The sequence below is a fragment of the Ctenopharyngodon idella genome, chromosome 21, assembly GCF_019924925.1.
Source record: "Ctenopharyngodon idella isolate HZGC_01 chromosome 21, HZGC01, whole genome shotgun sequence".
In the NCBI taxonomy this organism is placed as follows: domain Eukaryota; kingdom Metazoa; phylum Chordata; class Actinopteri; order Cypriniformes; family Xenocyprididae; genus Ctenopharyngodon; species Ctenopharyngodon idella.
In genome coordinates this window covers 1,654,443-1,673,582 of record NC_067240.1, presented here as the reverse complement: position 1 = coordinate 1,673,582, position 19,140 = coordinate 1,654,443, and the positions used below count along the sequence as shown (strand labels likewise).

Sequence of the window (19,140 nt, the reverse complement as noted above, 5' to 3'; positions counted from 1 at the left end):
CAGAACACAAATGAAGATATTTTTGATGAAATCCAAGGGTATCTGATCAACACATAGTCAGAAACATCATTGCACCTTTTGAGGGCCAGAAAGTTGTTAAAACAGTCAACATAACTGCAGTGGTTCAACCTTAATGTTATGAAGCGACAAGAAGATAATACAACAGAGGTAAGACTGTTGTATATATATATATATATACACCTCTTGTCGCTAATGAGTTGATTAACTGAATGTGCTCCACTCGTGTTAATTAATTAGGTTAATTATCTGAAACTGCTCCTCCTGAACTTTGTTAAAGGGTTAGTTAACCCAAAAATGAAAATTCTGTCATTTATTACTCACCCTCATGCCGTTCCACACCTGTAAGACCTTTGTTAGTCTTCGGAACGCAAATTGAGACATTTTTGATGAAATCCGATGGCTCCGTGAGGCCTGCATAGGGAGCAATGACATTTCCTCTCTCAACATCCATAAAGGTACTAAAAACATATTTAAATCAGTTCATGTGAGTACAGTGGTTCAATATTATAAAGCGACGAGAATATTTTTGGTGCGCCAAAAAAAAAAAAATAACGACTTGTATAGTGATGGCTGATTTCAAAACACTGCTTCAGGAAGCTTCGAAGCGTTATGAATCAGCGTGTCGAATCCGCAGTTCAGAGCGCCAAAGTCACGTGATTTCAGCAGTTTGGCGGTTTGACACGCGATCCGAATCATGATTCGACACGCTGATTCATAACGCTCCGAATCTTCCTGAAGCAGTGTTTTGAAATCGGCCATCACTAAATAAGTCGTTATTTTGTTTTGTTTTTTTGGCGCACCAAAAATATTCTCGTCGCTTTATACTATTACTATTGAACCACTGTACTCACATGAACTGATTTAAATATGTTTTTAGTACTTTTATGGATCTTGAGAGAGGAAATGTCATTGCTCCCTATGTAGGCCTCACTGAGCCATCGGATTTCATCAAAAATATCTCAATTTGTGTTCCGAAGATCAACGAAGGTCTGTAAAACGGCACGAGGGTGAGTAATAAATGACAGAATTTTCATTTTTGGCTGAACTAACCCTTTAACAAAACATCATCAAATTAAAGTGTTACCCTCAACTTTCTTACCCTTCTGAGGGCATAATTATATCCCAATGTGTTTATTTAGCTAAAATGGCAAATTCTAAAAATTCTTTTGATGCGACACAAACCTCATTTTTATACTTTAATATTTGGTTAAGTTTCATTCTTGGTTGAGTAGGACATCCATATCTAGAAATAAACATTCTTACATTATTGGATGCCTATTGATTAGTTGTTGTCTTTTTGACGAATATTAATCTCAAACTAACGGCTGAACGAAATCATTAACATCTGAATATTTCTTCTTGTTCATGTCATTTCTCCACATAGATTTGGATATGACTGATTAATCAAATAATAAATGATGTGAAAAATATGCCCATTTCCAAAAGATATAATTTCACTGAAGCGTAAGTCTTTATAATAAATATTTGATAACACATTACAATGATGTTTTATTTGTTAACATGAGTTAACTACATTAGTTAACATGGACAAAGAATGAACAATACTTCTACAGCACTTAATAATGTTAATTTCAACATTTACTAATACATTATTAAAATCAAAAGTTGTATTTGTCCATTTGTCTTATTGTGTGTTTACATGCATTGATTGTAATATTTGAGATCAGTTTTCCTGTTTCACTGTCATTTAATTTTGCATCACTATCAGAGTATCATAATATTGATCAAATCTGATGCCTTGAGCCACTTTACACACTACAAAAAATGAGGTTCTTCCTCACTATTTTTGTCTTGTTCTTCAGTTCAAACATCTAAACTTTCTTAAATCAAGATACACTTACTTGAGAATCAAAATGACTTGTTTTCTAAGGAAATATCTGTCAGTGTGGTCAGAAATATAGTATTGTTTTCTCTTTGAATTAAGTTTATTTTTTCTGACCACATTGGCAGATGTGTTTTCCTGAAAACAAGACTTTTTGCGTCTCAAGTAAATTTATTTTAAGAATACATTTAAGAATGAGTGGATATTTGTGCTGGAAAACAAGTCAAAAATACTAGTCAGAATATCATTTTTTGCAGTGTATTCTGATCTGTTTGCTGTGCAGGTTGTACTTAGATCAAGCTGCTGGTGGAGGGTCAATGTCCCAAATTGAGCTTCACAGTGGAACCAACACACACACACACACACACACACACACACACACATATGTGCTCTGGACTCCAGCAGAAGACATCAGGATGGCATGTGCACAACTCTTCCTTTGACGCTGATTTCATTGCTGGCTATTTTTGCTGCAATGTTTGGTTCACCTTATACCGACCTACAGGCAGAAACTGAAATAAGCTAAACCTGTAATAAGGATTGTAAAAAGATGGACTAATGAAGCAGAGTGGGATTTACAAGCCTGCTTTGAGTGCACTGATTAGACTGTTTTTGAGGCTACTGCCACAGACCTGGACGAGCTCACGGATTGTGAGTACCCCACAGCAATGTCGAATTGATTTGAATTCTGAGTTTGAGTTTTTTGAGTTTTATTGCAGGTTTAAAAAACCCTGTCTCACACCAGTTCTGACCTTCTCTCCATACAACCATCAACACCTCCAGCACTTCAGGTCTGTGAAAAGGATGTGTGTCGGGTCTTCCAGAAACAGAAGACAAGAAAAGCACCAGGCCCAGATGGCGTTACACCAGCCAGTCTGAAATCCTGTGTCACAAATCTTCAACAGATCACTGGAGCTGTGTGACGTTCCTTCCTGCTTCAAATGCTCCACCATCATCCCAATTCCAAAGAAACCCAAAATCACAGGACTGGATGACTACAGACCTGTTGCCTTAACATCTGTGGTCATGAAGTCATTTTAAAGACTGGTGCTGGCCTACCTGAAGGACATCACTGGACGACTCCCTGCAGTTTTTTTTGAGCGAACAGGTCAGTGGATGATGCAGTCAAAATGGGACTGCATTATATCCTACAATATCTCGACAGAAAACAGAGCACTGAACACCCGAACGGCTAGGCATAGGAACAATTTCTTCCTCGTATGTTTGTAGTAGTTTGATTTGGTGATTATTTTTGCTTTGGAGTTTGGAGTGAAATTCTGCTTGTTAGGGGTTCAAGCGTGTAGCACTGAAACCCTATTGTAATTGTTAAATTTTCCAAGGATCAGCATTCTCCCCTAAAAGTGATCGGGCAGACCAAACCGTAAGTCATAGAGACTTGAAACTTTGAGGGCTGGTAGTACTCATACCGCCTACAACGTCACCAAGGCTCGCCCCGATCGGCCTGACGGGGTGCTACAGCGGTCAAAAGTACGAAATGGATCGTAACTCCTGAACCGTTAGGCCCAGGCTCAAGTGTCTTATATCGTTGGAATCCTTGCCTCATTTCTCGGATTTGCTCGAAATTTTCGGGTTTTTTGAAAAACCTACTTTTGCAAACTAGTCCTAGGTTTTTGACCCGATCGGAACCAAACCAGTGCAGAAATGTTCTCTGGAGTCTGAATATCAATAATTATTTAAAAAGAGTCGAAATTTTGGTTCACGGTCACCAAGGGGCGCCAAAACATTTGATGTGGGCGGAGCCACTTCTACTAAAATGGCTATAACTCGAGAAAGAAATGAGATATTTGCACTAAACTCAGTTCACGTGTGTATGGGCTCAGTCTTTGGTCATGATAAAAAAAAAATTGCGTTGATTGGACACTAGGTGGCGCAATAACTTGAAAAAAAACATGAAAACAGCTGTAACTACGCAACCGTTAGTCCGATCGACTTGAGATTTGGCGTGCAGTGTCTTGGTCCAAGAGGGCATGATTGTCTATGAGGACATTGGCATATCTCAAAAAACATGGCCGCCATCGGCCAATGAATTTTGAGCACCTATTAGACAAGGTTAACGGAGGCCGATCGGAACAAAACTCGGTGGGCATGTTCAACTCATGGTCCTAGAGGTCTGTAACAATTTTGAAAGAAATCGGCCACTAGTTGGCGCTAACGAATTTTACGCCTCAGTAATCATGTGGTATTTCACAGATCTACACAATATGCATATCATTTGATAGATCTCCTCATGCATAACAGCTTTGCCTCAAGAACCAATGCTGTCAATCAAATCTTTCATTAATTATTCGCGAATATGTGAAAAACCTACTTTTGCGAACTAGTCCTAGGTTTTTCGGCCGATCGGAATGAAACCAGTGTAGGACAATTCTTTGGACTCTCTAGATCGATAATTATCAAAAAAACGTTGAACTTTACCCTTTGCGTCGCTATAACAGGGTCATTTAGAAAATGGGCGTGGCTAAATATACCCAAAAGCCTATAAAGCCTAAACGAAAACTCACGAAAATAGGTGAGCACATGCAGCATATGACTCTAAAACACGAAACCTTTACTATATGTTAAAGCCCAAATGTCAAAATTTTGATAGGAAATGACAAAAAAATCCAATCAAAGTCTTTCATGGGTCATTTTTTATGCTCTCATATATATAAGTGTCTATAACTTCAAAACGAAATGCGATATTTTCACCAAAATTGACACGCATATGTATGGGCACACTCTGAGGACACCCAAAAAAAGTGGGGAAGATCGCACAATAGGTGGGGCTATAACTGTCAAAAAACTTTTAAAACCATATTTGTTCTATAGTAAATTGCCTGACACTGTCATTTTGTGCCACCAGATGGCAGCAGAAGGCCACTAATATAGTTCAAGGTTTCAAGGTTTTGTCATTTAAAATCCCTTTAAACTATATAAATCCTTATAATAACATTACAAAACACATTTTGTCAAGGTTTACCACTTCATTTGTTCATTTCTCCGTGTTTGTTTTAGCATATATCATAGCTGTTCCTCTATGATTTAAGTGGTTACATGCTTGCTAAATAAGACAATTCCTTTTTACGCAAAAGGCCTTAAATGCTTGAACCCTGATAAATGCTGCTTGCAGCTTTAATTTTATTTGTGGTTAAGTGTAGAGCAATTGCCATTGGATATGATTGTTGTCTTTAGTGGTTACAATTGTTTTTTTGTTTTTTTGCTTGTTTTGTTTCTTTGCCATTTCTGATTACCCATTGTGCTACTTTTGAATATTATCTAATAAACTGTTATACATTTGCAAAAAAAAGAAAAAAAAAAAAAAAAAACACACTATGGTGGTTGCTCTCTTGAGTTCTCCTCATCTCTTGTGAGATGATGGGGTTACAAAACATTTTTTAGGCATTTTACCAAGAAAAACAGTTTTCAAGAACACTGACGGTTAAACGTATATTTTATTGGATCAGTATTTGTATTTTTGTGTGTTCACGTACAGGTCATTGAGGTGCTCTCGGTGCTCCTGGATGCTCCTTGGGTAGAACCAGGACATCACAATATTGATAAACCGTAAATGTAGCCTGAAGATGTTTTGATCGGCTCAAAAAATTATTAGAAAAACGAATCCTTAGAGCAGTTTTACTGTCCTCGGGGTCAGTTTTAGTTTAGAAACCAAACAGAATTAATTTAAAGTGGCTATTGTTAATATTTTCTTATTTCTTAGGCTCCACTTTTGACTGTTCTTGTGTAAGACTGCCCTTGTGTAACTTCTTTTCGTTATGTTATCTGCACATCATGGACACACCTAAACAGAACAAGAACTAGGCTTTAGACACTCACACAAACAGGAACTCAAGACACAGATACATTTGAATATCTGACCTCTCTTACTTGTTATTATATTTCTTAATATGCCATAAATGGTAGGGGTTGATCTTTGAGTACTACAATTGGACGGCCTGGACATCGTGGATGATTTTGCTTAATCTTGTGTATAAATATGAGGCTTCTTCCTTAACTTGAGAATGTTATGGTACTACGCCGTCTCTGTGTCTGCTTGATCAACTGATGATTGATAGCTTTGAGTCTACCTGAAAATTAATCTAACAATCAGTATTTTTTTATCGATCAGGTCACTGCTGTAGCAATGCGTCACTTCTTTTCCATGTTTTTACTGCTAGCCATTTTTGGGCTGCATGTGAGCGTTCAGTCCACAGGAAGACGTTCTGAGCGGAGCACACACAGAAAATACAAATCAGTGTTGACCGTGTCTAACGGAATGTACTGGGGGTCGTGGGGGGATCAGGACATGTGTCCAAGTGGAATGTATGCCGCAGGGTTCAGTTTGAGGGTAATTGACTATTTTGTTAATACAGTGGTGGATTAGTACTTCAAAGGATGTGGAGTTGCAGTTAGTCATTTAATCTCCAGGGGCCAGTTGTTCAAAAAGTTTCATCTGGATCAAAATGATGTGGATTTGGAAATCCCATATTTTGTTGTCCAGGATCAGGTAATCCATTTTACTTTTGTGCTGGTTTTTCAAAACAAAATTGGATTGTATCACCCTGATCCAGATACACACTTTTTCAAATTACCAAATCTGGATTACTAGTGCTCTACGGAGCCCCTAAAGGGACATGTTAATAGAACGAATATGAGATGGGGGGTTTTTGAATTAAATATAATATTTTTGTTTTATATTTTCAGATGTTTGGGGACTATTTTATGGCACCAAAATCTCTTTTTTTTAATTTATTTTTTATTTACAGTACATTAGGTTATCGAAAGGCTAAATATGACTACTTCTTATTTATTACTTAAACAGTTCAGCTAATCAAGAGCAAAATAATAAAAATATATGTGTGTATGTATATTACATGATAAAAATGTTGTATTTTTTGAGCAGTTTTAAAGTTTTAATACATTTTTGTTCCTGAAATCCACCCTTCTGGTGGGATCAGTCATCCAGATTTTTTTTGGATCAAAGGTATCCCAATCTTACTAAAAAGTTTTGAACAACACAAACTGATGATTTTATTCAGATTAAAACCAAGACTGGATTTTGTGATCTAATCTGATTTCAGAATCCTTTTTTTCCTTTTGAACAACCCATTTTCAAGATTTGATCCAATCCGATAGCCGAAATCCGATCAGATTTTACTTATGAACAACTGGCCCCTGCTGCACCTGTTTAAGATTTTTTAAGGGTCTGTACTAAAGAACATAAAGATAAATGTTACTATGAGAATTTAAATGTTACAATGGTTGGGTTAGTGTCAACTCTTTCAAATGGAAAGTTGTCTCAATGTTGTTGTTGTTGTTTTAAGGTGGAAAAACATTCCCCTGGTTGGTTTGACGATACATCGCTCAATGGGATTCGTCTTCACTGTGTATATCCGTCCAGAGTATCATCAAGCTCATATGTTGTGTCCAACGCAGGACAGTAATGGAGTCTGATTATTAACAATTCTTACATTCAAGTGTTTAAGCTAGATGAGTGAATTGAGGATTTTCTTGAAAATAATAATCAATTTGATCAAGAAACCTCTTTGTCTTTTCTTCAGCTGGGGTGAGTGGACAGATATCAAGTGGTGTCCTTCTGGATTCTTAAAAGCTTTCCAGCTGAGAGTCCAATCTGCCCAAGGAATTAAAGATGATACTGCTGCAAACAACATCAGGTGAGTATGTGGTACTGTAAGTCATCCTGGTTTTATTTTGATATTACTCTGTATTCCCTCAATATGCAGTTCAATTAATATCACACTCAGTCGTGCTGCTGATCGTGGTTGTGATTAGGCCGTAGGCTGCAGGTGATCATGTGACTGACATTCAATCCAGCAGCACAATTTCATATTTTATCATAATATTGTCACATTTAAATTTTCTCCAGGTTCAACTGCAGTGATGGTGCTGTGCTTCAGGGTAACAGCACAGCCTGGGGTGATTGGGGCGACTGGAGCTCAGCGTGTGATGGAAGAGGAATCTGCGGTATCAAGACACGAGTAGAAGAGCCACAGGGAACTGGAGATGACACCGCTCTCAATGACGCGCAAATGTACTGCTGTGATTAAGGTGATGTGATCACAATCTAAACCTCAGACTGACACATACTGCAGATCAACTAAATCTGTTTTTTCTTTCAGTTGTAGGAGGATGACAACAAGAACAGCAAGAAGACCAAATGGATTGTCATAATTGATCATCATTCTATAATCAGCTAACATGAACCATGTCATACAACAGTTTTGTAAGGGATAATTTACAGTCAGCCGGTCATTATCACAAAACAAAGCCTAAATGAATCTAAGGTTGACTGGACATCATCCCACCCTATTATTGGAGTTGATATTATTTTATTCTAGTATATTAGTGATTCTTCTAAAGACTCCTGAACTTCTGCTGTCAGTCAAAACGGGTGCCAAATATATCAGCATTAAAGACTTTCTAAACAGAACCTTGTAGTTTCACATTCTTTTGAGTAACATTTCACATCAGATCATTTATTACATAAGTGCATGTGGCAGATCTAAAGAGACGTGTATTGCATTCAAAGTAATTGTCTTATCTGTTCATGCATTCCCTGGGAATGACCAGCATACTCTACAGGAACACTACATTAAATTAAAGTGTAATATTGACAACCCTGTTACCCTAAACTTTGTTACAACCACCAGCTGTAGTGCCCATGATCTCCACCAGGCACTCCTCCCCTCTCCTTTTTTACCTGATCATGAACTGCATTTCCCATAACCCATTGCCTGGACTCATTAAGCTTAAATACTTTCAGCTGTGTGGCTCATAATCTCGTTTTCACTCACTGGCTGTGTTCGAAACCACCTACTCAATGAATAGGTACTTAATTTCAATAAGTACTTATTTAACGAGCACTAAAAGAGTAGGTAGCTGATCTCGTTGAGTATGAATCTGATCCGGACATCATCCGCCATGTTGACGTTATCATGTGACCTACGACGTTATCACAAGCGCAACAACTTAAACGACATGAGTGACAGGTTTAATTCATCTATCTTTAAATATCTTGATATTGATTAAACTCGCTCATTTCGAGGTCTTGTTGAACAAACAGCTGCCCATTTATTTTGTGATTGTAGTATAACCAATAGATTTGGGGTTAATTTAAGTTCTTACATTTTTAACCCTACTAATGTGACCCCCAGTTTTATCCTTAAAGACATTATTTTTTATTACAAAAACCCAAAATCATGATCTCTTGAATATGTTGTTAATTTCTTTATTTTATATGCAAAAATTTTCATCCACAAGCAAAAGTGGCTTAAATCTCCTTAATGTTTTCCTCTTTTTCTTGTTGAATTTAACTCTCGGCTAATCTCTCAGGCTTATAAATAACACAAAAAATAAAATATAAATAAATATATATTTTTGATGCATTATGATGAATTATTCAATGATATTTAATCTTGTCATTGTGTTTTTTTCTGTGTATATAATCTCATATTATGATGTAAACCCATGATATTTACTTATTTATTTTTGTCATTATGATTGTTCATTGTTAAAGACATAGCATAGTTGTTCCTCAGCAATGTCTTGGTGGTCTTCAGCTCCGTCCCGCACCTGCTCAACCTCCCTCCTGGATTTCTGTGACTCTTTGAGGAGTGTCTGGAATACGCTCCCTAAAGTGGGGGATTATAATTCTGAATTGCCCTAATAATCCCGCATGTGGATCCTCAACATTCTCCGAGCAGTTTGTGACACCTTTATGGATCCACCCTAGTCCACCTTTGCCAAGAAACTCACTCACTCGAGGACCACATCAAGGACTTTGATACGATATCCAACTGTTTTCTACGCTTCATGACGCTTTGCATGAATTATGGGAGTAACTTCCATTAAAGTGCCCCTATTATGGATTTTTAAAAATGACCTTTCATGTAGTGTAACATAGCTCTAAGTGAATGAAAACATCCTGCAATGTTTTAAATCTGAAAGTGCACAGTAAAGTTATTGTCTCTCAAAAGTAAGAGTCGACTCTGAGTCAATTAAACGAGTTGTTTGTAAAAACGAATCCCAAGCCGTTTCGTTGTGACGTCAAAACGAAACATTAGCATATTGCCCGTCCACTTATTGCGCACACAGACACCAGGGAAAACTTTGAGGAAACCCCTCAAACACTGCCAATACATGAAGAATCAGTGGTTAAAGTTCATTTTTACAACAAAACCAAAGCAGTATAGCCTGAACCTTGTGCTGTGTTCCCGTCATTTTACTGATGACTGCTTCTTCAACCTAAATGTGTTCAATGAGGGATTCGCAAGCCGGTTGTTATTAAAGGATAGGTCAGTGCCCAGTTTATTTGGCTTCTTCCTCCTCTGAATTACAACCTGCAATTATGATTAATAATTGTTGCTGTTATGTTCTCTGTAGCATGCACAATACGTATTTAGTTGTGTGTGTTGTGTACGCTCCACGCAGCTTGTAAGTTTGGTCTCCGGCTAACCAGCTAACAGCAATATGTGTTCGCTCGCAATTGTCTAGAAATGTGTCAAATGTTTTTCGTTGTTATTACTTGGAGTTATGATAAAGAATAGAGCAATACGTTGGTGTACAACTGCAGTGCTTTATCAATACATTTCTGCGTTGGGCTAACGCATATACCATGACTGTTTCTGTGTTTACCACCGAGCTGTGGGCTAGGTTTGCTAACATAAACACAAAACAACTTATTTCCTCTCCGAGTCTTTATGTTTAGAACAGAGCGGAGCACCATTATTATTATAATACAATGTAAGTGATGCAAGCACTGTATACTGTACTCCGTGTTAACCAGCAGAAGTCATCTGACCAATCACCGCAGATTAGCGTCACGGTTAGGAAAAATGAATCGTTGAGCGAATCGTTTGGGAGTCGTTGAGCAAATAAGGTAAAAATAAATGCATATTATAAGACAATGAAAGTGTTTTTTGACCTTGCATGCTTGTAAACCTGTTGTTGGGGACTCCCAAAACAAAAATAGGAACCTTTCAAATGCCTTAATAGGGGCACTTTAAAAGGTAAACAATCAGTGAAAGGTTCGCTCTATGAACTAAATAATAAAAACTGGGTTTAATGAGATGACATTTTTCCACTCGTACTTCAACCATTGAACATTAAAAGGACATTTAAAAGTGTAAAAGCATTAACAAATTACTACAACAGACCACGAATAACCTCAAAAGCTTGATTATTTCCACAGATATATTTGCTTTGTAAGGTGATTGCGCCTTCAGGAACATAGATAGCAGTATAGTTCACTTCACATATTAAGTGTCCTATAAAACTATACTTGATATATATATGACTACCAAAACATTTATTGTGTCAGTTTATTGTTACAAACTGGACAAGAATCTGTAGTTACCGTGACAAATTTATCTGCTGAATGTGGCATTTTGCATTTAGCGAATGAACAAATTCAAACTGACAAAACAAAATCTGAATAGCATCATGTTGCTGTGAATTTGTAAATGTTTTTCTCATCATTTCATTTTTTACAATGTGGGAATGATTTAGTTTTGTCACATTGTGACGTTCCACTCACTTCCATTGCAGACACGGTATAAAACGACTAATTTATATCTATTAATTTAGCAGTCAATAAACAAAACGATGTACAAACACAAGCAATTTATTCATAAATTGGCGATAATATTGAAGTGCTCCAATGCGAGTTACAAAATTTGTGCAGAGATGAAACTGCAAGCAGTAGAACCTCAAATTGTTTTAATTTCTGATTTATTTTTTCTTCTGAGAAACACAAAATGAGATGTTATGCAGAATGTTCATGCTGCACTTTTACAAATAATAAAAGTCTTTAAATCGCTTTGCTCATAAAAGGACAAAAGAGCACCATAAAAGTAAACTGAAACTACAATATGCAATCAATTTGAGTCTGTTCATCACACAAAGCTGATGTTTGGTGTTGTTGATGAAAAAGACCATTGGTTCTCGTATGTCATGTGACCAGCCAGTTTAAATATATGCAATATTAGAATTTTCCTGCATTATTCCTTCACAGCCTCTTACTTTTTTAATTTTATGTTTTGTGATTATATTTTTTAAGGTTCCCCAGGAGGAAACAGAAGAAACTGACATGTAATTACGGAGGTCATGTGATCTCAGTGAAGCAGCATTGGCTCTCATCATTTGGTGTTGATTGTTCTTCTTTTATCTGTTTTCTCAGAGCTCTTCATCACCTGGACAGACTGAAAACACTCGTGGAAGACATGAACGAGAAAAAGGCCAGAGCAGAGGATGATGGGACAGACTGTACACACACACCTGCAGCTAATATCACAAACGGTGCCAGAATCGAGAAGCAGTTATGCAGTTCAGTGTTTGTCTAAAGTGTGTTTACGTGACTTGCACAGTCATTTAGTTTTGCATTATTGTCTTGATCACTTATATGGATAAACGCTGATTCTTTTGCTAACTGAGTGAGTATTTATATCTTCCCAACCCTATGACTTCAGAAATCAGGTTATGGGCAAATATGAAAACACATTTATGACTGGGAAGAAAAAGTAATACAGGTTTGGAATGACATGAGGGTGAGTGAATGATTTTTATCTGATCTTTTCCTTTAACAATGGCTTCTTTGCAATCACTGTAATTTAGTTGAGGAAATGTAAATGCAAGTAAACGCTCGCTCTCACCCTCCGACCTATCCTCTTTGGTCTCATCCACACTTCCTCCCCCTAATCAGTTCTTATCTCTGGACACTAACAATGCCACTGACACTCTTTGCACAACGCTAACATCTTGCCTAGATGTCTTCTGCCCCCTCTCATCCAGACCAACCCTCTGCCCCCTGGCTATCCGATGTTCTCCGCGAACATCGGTCTAGACTCAGGGCTGCAGAGAGGAAGTGGCGCAAATCTAAAGACCCTACTGATCTTAGCTTCAATCAGTCACTCCTTTCTTCTGTCTCTACAAATGTCTCCAATGCTAAAACCACGTACTATCACAATAAAATTAACAATTCTACTGATTCCCGCACACTTTTCAAAACTTTCTCTTCTCTTCTTTGCCCTCCTCCCCTCCCTCCCACATCAGCTCTTACAGCTGATGACTTTGCCACATTCTTCACACATAAAATAACAACCATCAGCGGCCAATTCTCCACACCACACACTGACAATAACATCTTAACGGAAAACACACAAATTCTCCCCTCCTTGACCCTATCCCCACTCATCTTCTTCAGGCCATCTCCTCCTCAATTGTACCTGCACACACTCACATTATCTATTCTTCTCTTCACACTGGTACGTTTCCCACAGCTTTTAAGCAGGCTAGAATTACACCACTGCTTAAAAAACCCACTCTGAATCCAGCACTTTTAGAAAACTATAGACCGGTATCCCTTCTTCCATTCATTGCGAAGACACTTGAGAGAGTTGTGTTCAACCAACTGTCTACTTATCTCACACAGAACAATCTCCTTGAGAACAACCAGTCTGGCTTCAAGAGTGGCCACTCAACTGAGACTGCCCTGCTCTCAGTCACTGAAGCCCTGAGACTGGCACGAGCAACTTCACAATCATCGGTACTCATCTTACTGGATCTGTCTGCTGCTTTTGACACAGTTATCCACCAGATCCTCCTGTCAACCCTCAGGTCGAAGGGCATCTCAGGAACTGCACTCCAGTGGTTCGAGTCTTACCTCTCAGGTAGGTCCTTCAGGGTATCTTGGAGAGGTGAGGTGTCCAAGTCGCATCATCTTGCTACTGGGGTACCTCAGGGCTCTGTGCTTGGACCACTTCTCTTCTCCATCTACATGTCATCACTAGGATCTGTCATTCAGGAACATGGTTTTTCCTATCACTGTTATGCTGATGACACACAACTCTACCTCTCATTCAAACCAGATGATCCGACAGTTGCTGGTCGCATTGCAGCCTGCCTGACAGCCATTTCTGCCTGGATGAAGGACCACCACCTTCAACTCAACCTTGCAAAAACGGAACTGCTTGTGGTCGGTGCCAACCCAACACTTCATAATGCCCTTTCCATTCAACTTGGGTCGTCAACCATAACTCCTTCCAGGACGGCCAGGAACCTCGGAGTGGTGATCAATGATCATTTAAGCTTCACAGATCACATCGCTACAACGGCCCGGTCCTGCAGATTTGCTCTGTACAACATTAGGAAGATTAGACCCTTCCTATCGGAGCTTTCCACACAAATTCTCGTCCAAGCTCTTGTTCTATCCAGACTGGACTATTGTAATGCTCTCTCGGCAGGCCTTCCAGCATGCACTTTCAAGCCTCTGCAACTGATCCAGAATGTTGCAGCAAGACTGGTCTTTAACGAACCGAAGAGAGCGCATGTCACACCTCTCTTCATCAGTTTGCATTGGCTGCCACATCCAATTCAAGGCTCTAATGTTTGCCTACAGAACATCCACTGGCTCTGCACCACTATACCTAAACCCACTACTTCAGACTTATGCGCACTCCAGAAGCTTGCGTTCTGCAAGTGAATGGCCTGGGGTTCTGCCATCCCAAAGAGACACAAAATCACTCTCACGGACCTTCTCCGGGTCTGTTCCTGGTTGGTGGAATGACCTACCGCACTCTATCTGAGCAGCTGAGTCTTTAGCCATTTTCAAAAAACTGCTAAACACATATCTTTTTCGTCAACACTTGACCCAGTAATATAGCACTTTTTTTATTATTATTTATATTTTACTTTTCTTTTTTCGATTTTCTATTCTTTCTCCATATATTTGTGTATAAAAAAATAAAATAAAAAAAAACCCAACCTAGCTACGAGCACTTTACTGATGAAACTGTGACTTGACACGGCACTTACATACTGTTATACTCATGTTGATTTGATTGCTTCTACTATTCTCATTTGTAAGTCGCTTTGGAGAAAAGCGTCTGCTAAATGACTAAATGTAAAAATGTAAATGTAGTAAACCTGTAAGAAAATGCCGGTTAACAGAGGCCGATCGGAACGAAACTCGGTGGGCATGTTCAACTCATGGTCCTAGAGGTCTGTAACAATTTTGAAAGAAATCGGCCACTAGTTGGCGCTAACGAATTTTACGCCTCAGTAATCATGTGGTATTTCACAGATCTACACAATATGCATATCATTTGATAGATCTCCTCATGCATAACAGCTTTGCCTCAAGAACCAATGCTGTCAATCAAATCTTTCATTAATTATTCGCGAATATGTGAAAAACCTACTTTTGCGAACTAGTCCTAGGTTTTTCGGCCGATCGGAATGAAACCAGTGTAAGACAATTCTTTGGACTCTCTAGATCAATAATTATCAAAAAAATGTTGAACTTTACCCTTTGCGTCGCTATAACAGGGTCATTTAGAAAATGGGCGTGGCTAAATATACCCAAAAGCCTATAAAGCCTAAACGAAAACTCGAAAATAGGTGAGCACATGCAGCATATGACTCTAAAGAAGCACGCCAATTTTTGTGTAGATCGGACCATAGGTGGCGCTATAATTGTTAAAAAACTTTAAAAAACATATGTTTTAATGGTTTTTGATGAAAATGTATATAACTCTGTGTGTAGTTGACTTATTTTCACGGGAGTTATGTCTTTAGACTCCTGAAACCTTGCCGAGTCCAACGATACCAGACTTGCCTGGTTTTGGCTTGTGGTTTGTGCTACGTTGTGATTTAGCGCTTAAAACTTTTGCGAATATCTTCGAAACCGTTAGTCCGATCGAAACCAGCGTAGGAAACACGAAACCTTTACAATATGTTAAAGCCTAAATGTCAAAATTTTGATAGGAAATGACAAAAAAATCCAATCAAAGTCTTTCATGGGTCATTTTTTATTCTCTCATATATATATATATATATATATATATATATATAAGTGTCTACAACTTCAAAATGAAATGCGATATTTTCACCAAAATTGACACGCATATGTATGGGCACACTCTGAGGACACCCAAAAAAAGTGGGGAAGATCGCGCAATAGGTGGGGCTATAACTGTCAAAAAACTTTTAAAACCATATTTGTTCTATAGTAAATTGCCTGACACTGTCATTTTGTGCCACCAGATGGCAGCAGAAGGCCACTAATATAGTTCAAGGTTTCAAGGTTTTGTCATTTAAAATCCCTTTAAACTATATAAATCCTTATAATAACATTACAAAACACATTTTGTCAAGGTTTACCACTTCATTTGTTCATTTCTCCGTGTTTGTTTTAGCATATATCATAGCTGTTCCTCTATAATTTAAGTGGTTACGTGCTTGCTAAATAAGACAATTCCTTTTTACGCAAAAGGCCTTAAATGCTTGAACCCTGATAAGCTTTAATTTTATTTGTGGTTAAGTGTAGAGCAATTGCCATTGGATATGATTGTTGTCTTTAGTGGTTACAATTGTTTTTTTTTTTTTTTGCTTGTTTTGTTTCTTTGCCATTTCTGATTACCCATTGTGCTACTTTTGAATATTATCTAATAAACTGTTATACATTTGCAAAAAAAAAAAAGAAAAAAAAAACACACTATGGTGGTTGCTCTCTTGAGTTCTCCTCATCTCTTGTGAGATGATGGGGTTACAAAACATTTTTTAGGCATTTTACCAAGAAAAACAGTTTTCAAGAACACTGACGGTTAAACGTATATTTTATTGGATCAGTATTTGTATTTTTGTGTGTTCACGTACAGGTCATTGAGGTGCTCTCGGTGCTCCTGGATGCTCCTTGTGTAGAACCAGGACATCACAATATTGATAAACCGTAAATGTAGCCTGAAGATGTTTTGATCGGCTCAAAAAATTATCAGAAAAAAGAATCATTAGAGCAGTTTTACTGTCCTCGGGGTCAGTTTTAGTTTAGAAACCAAACAGAATTCATTTAAAGTGGCTATTGTTAATATTTTCTTGTTTTTTAGGCTCCACTTTTGACTGTTCTTGTGTAAGACTGCCCTTGTGTAACTTCTTTTCGTTATGTTATCTGCACACATCTGGACACACCTAAACAGAACAAGAACTAGGCTTTAGACACTCACACAAACAGGAACTCAAGACACAGATACATTTGAATATCTGACCTCTCTTACTTGTTATTATATTTCTTAATATGCCATAAATGGTAGGGGTTGATCTTTGAGTACTACAATTGGACGGCCTGGACATCGTGGATGATTTTGCTTAATCTTGTGTATAAATATGAGGCTTCTTCCTTAACTTGAGAATGTTATGGTACTACGCCGTCTCTGTGTCTGCTTGATCAACTGATGATTGATAGCTTTGAGTCTACCTGAAAATTAATCTAACAATCAGTATTTTTTTATCGATCAGGTCACTGCTGTAGCAATGCGTCACTTCTTTTCCATGTTTTTACTGCTAGCCATTATTGGGCTGCATGTGAGCGTTCAGTCCACAGGAAGACGTTCTGAGCGGAGCACACACCGAAAATACAAATCAGTGTTGACCGTGTCTAACGGAATGTACTGGGGGTCGTGGGGGGATCAGGACATGTGTCCAAGTGGAATGTATGCCGCAGGGTTCAGTTTGAGGGTAATTGACTATTTTGTTAATACAGTGGTGGATTAGTACTTCAAAGGATGTGGAGTTGCAGTTAGTCATTTAATCTCCAGGGGCCAGTTGTTCAAAAAGTTTCATCTGGATCAAAATGATGTGGATTTGGAAATCCCATATTTTGTTGTCCAGGATCAGGTAATCCATTTTACTTTTGTGCTGGTTTTTCAAAACAAAATTGGATTGTATCACCCTGATCCAGATACACACTTTTTCAAATTACCAAATCTGGATTACTAGTGCTCTACGGAGCCCCTAAAGGGACATGTTAATAGAACGAATATGAGATGGGGGGTTTTTGAATTAAATATAATATTTTTGTTTTATATTTTCAGATGTTTGGGGACTATTTTATGGCACCAAAATCTCTTTTTTTTAATTTATTTTTTATTTACAGTACATTAGGTTATCGAAAGGCTAAATATGACTACTTCTTATTTATTACTTAAACAGTTCAGCTAATCAAGAGCAAAATAATAAAAATATATGTGTGTATGTATATTACATGATAAAAATGTTGTATTTTTTGAGCAGTTTTAAAGTTTTAATACATTTTTGTTCCTGAAATCCACCCTTCTGGTGGGATCAGTCATCCAGATTTTTTTTGGATCAAAGGTATCCCAATCTTACTAAAAAGTTTTGAACAACACAAACTGATGATTTTATTCAGATTAAAACCAAGACTGGATTTTGTGATCTAATCTGATTTCAGAATCCTTTTTTTCCTTTTGAACAACCCATTTTCAAGATTTGATCCAATCCGATAGCCGAAATCCGATCAGATTTTACTTATGAACAACTGGCCCCTGCTGCACCTGTTTAAGATTTTTTTAAGGGTCTGTACTAAAGAACATAAAGATAAATGTTACTATGAGAATTTAAATGTTTCAATGGTTGGGTTAGTGTCAACTCTTTCAAATGGAAAGTTCTCTCAATGTTGTTGTTGTTGTTTTAAGGTGGAAAAACATTCCCCTGGTCATCAGTTTGACGATACATCACTCAATGGGATTCGTCTTCACTGTGTATATCCGTCCAGAGTATCATCAGGCGCATATGTTGTGTCCAACGCAGGACAGTAATGGAGTCTGATTATTAACAATTCTTACATTCAAGTGTTTAAGCTAGATGAGTGAATTGAGGATTTTCTTGAAAATAATAATCAATTTGATCAAGAAACCTCTTTGTCTTTTCTTCAGCTGGGGTCAGTGGACAGATATCAAGTGGTGTCCTTCTGGATTCTTAAAAGCTTTCCAGCTGAGAGTCGAATCTGCCCAAGGAAGTGGTGATGATACTGCTGCAAACAACATCAGGTGAGTATGTGGTGCTGTAAGTCATCCTGGATTTATTTTGATATTTAAAGACTCTGTATTCCTTCAATATGCAGTTCAATTAATATCACACTCAGTCGTGCTGCTGATCGTGGTTGTGATTAGGCCGTAGGCTGCAGGTGATCATGTGACTGACATTCAATCCAGCAGCACAATTTCATATTTTATCATAATATTGTCACATTTAAATTTTCTCCAGGTTCAGCTGCAGTGATGGTGTTGTGCTGAAGGGTGAAAGCACAGCCTGGGGTGATTGGGGCGACTGGAGCTCAGCGTGTGATGGAAGAGGAATCTGCGGTATCAAGACACGGGTAGAAGAGCCACAGGGAAATGGAGATGACACCGCTCTCAATGACGCGCAAATGTACTGCTGTGATTAAGGTGATGTGATCGCAATCTAAA

At 38.0% G+C, this 19,140-nt stretch overlaps 1 protein-coding gene across 4 annotated transcripts in view; it reads left to right on the top strand.

The window, feature by feature from the left end:
• Nucleotides 1–5,879: 5,879 nt before the first annotated feature.
• LOC127504278 (vitelline membrane outer layer protein 1-like) overlaps nt 5,880–19,140 on the top strand; it is a 28,883-nt gene continuing 15,622 nt past the window's right edge. The window contains exons 1-5 of one of the 4 annotated variants that reach the window (XR_007927329.1): nt 5,880–6,209; nt 7,186–7,301; nt 7,423–7,536; nt 7,749–7,930; nt 8,002–8,166. Coding sequence is in view for 3 of the 4 variants with exons in the window: in XM_051878838.1 (XP_051734798.1) it covers nt 17,069–17,071; nt 17,171–17,389; nt 18,367–18,485; nt 18,607–18,720; nt 18,938–19,118 (636 nt within the window). In the remaining variant the exon portion in view is untranslated. Of the gene's footprint in view, nt 6,210–7,185; nt 7,302–7,422; nt 7,537–7,748; nt 7,931–8,001; nt 8,167–16,881; nt 17,072–17,170; nt 17,390–18,366; nt 18,486–18,606; nt 18,721–18,937; nt 19,120–19,140 lie in introns of those variants that run through there. The other 3 variants (XM_051878838.1, XM_051878839.1, XM_051878840.1) reach the window with 3 other exon arrangements.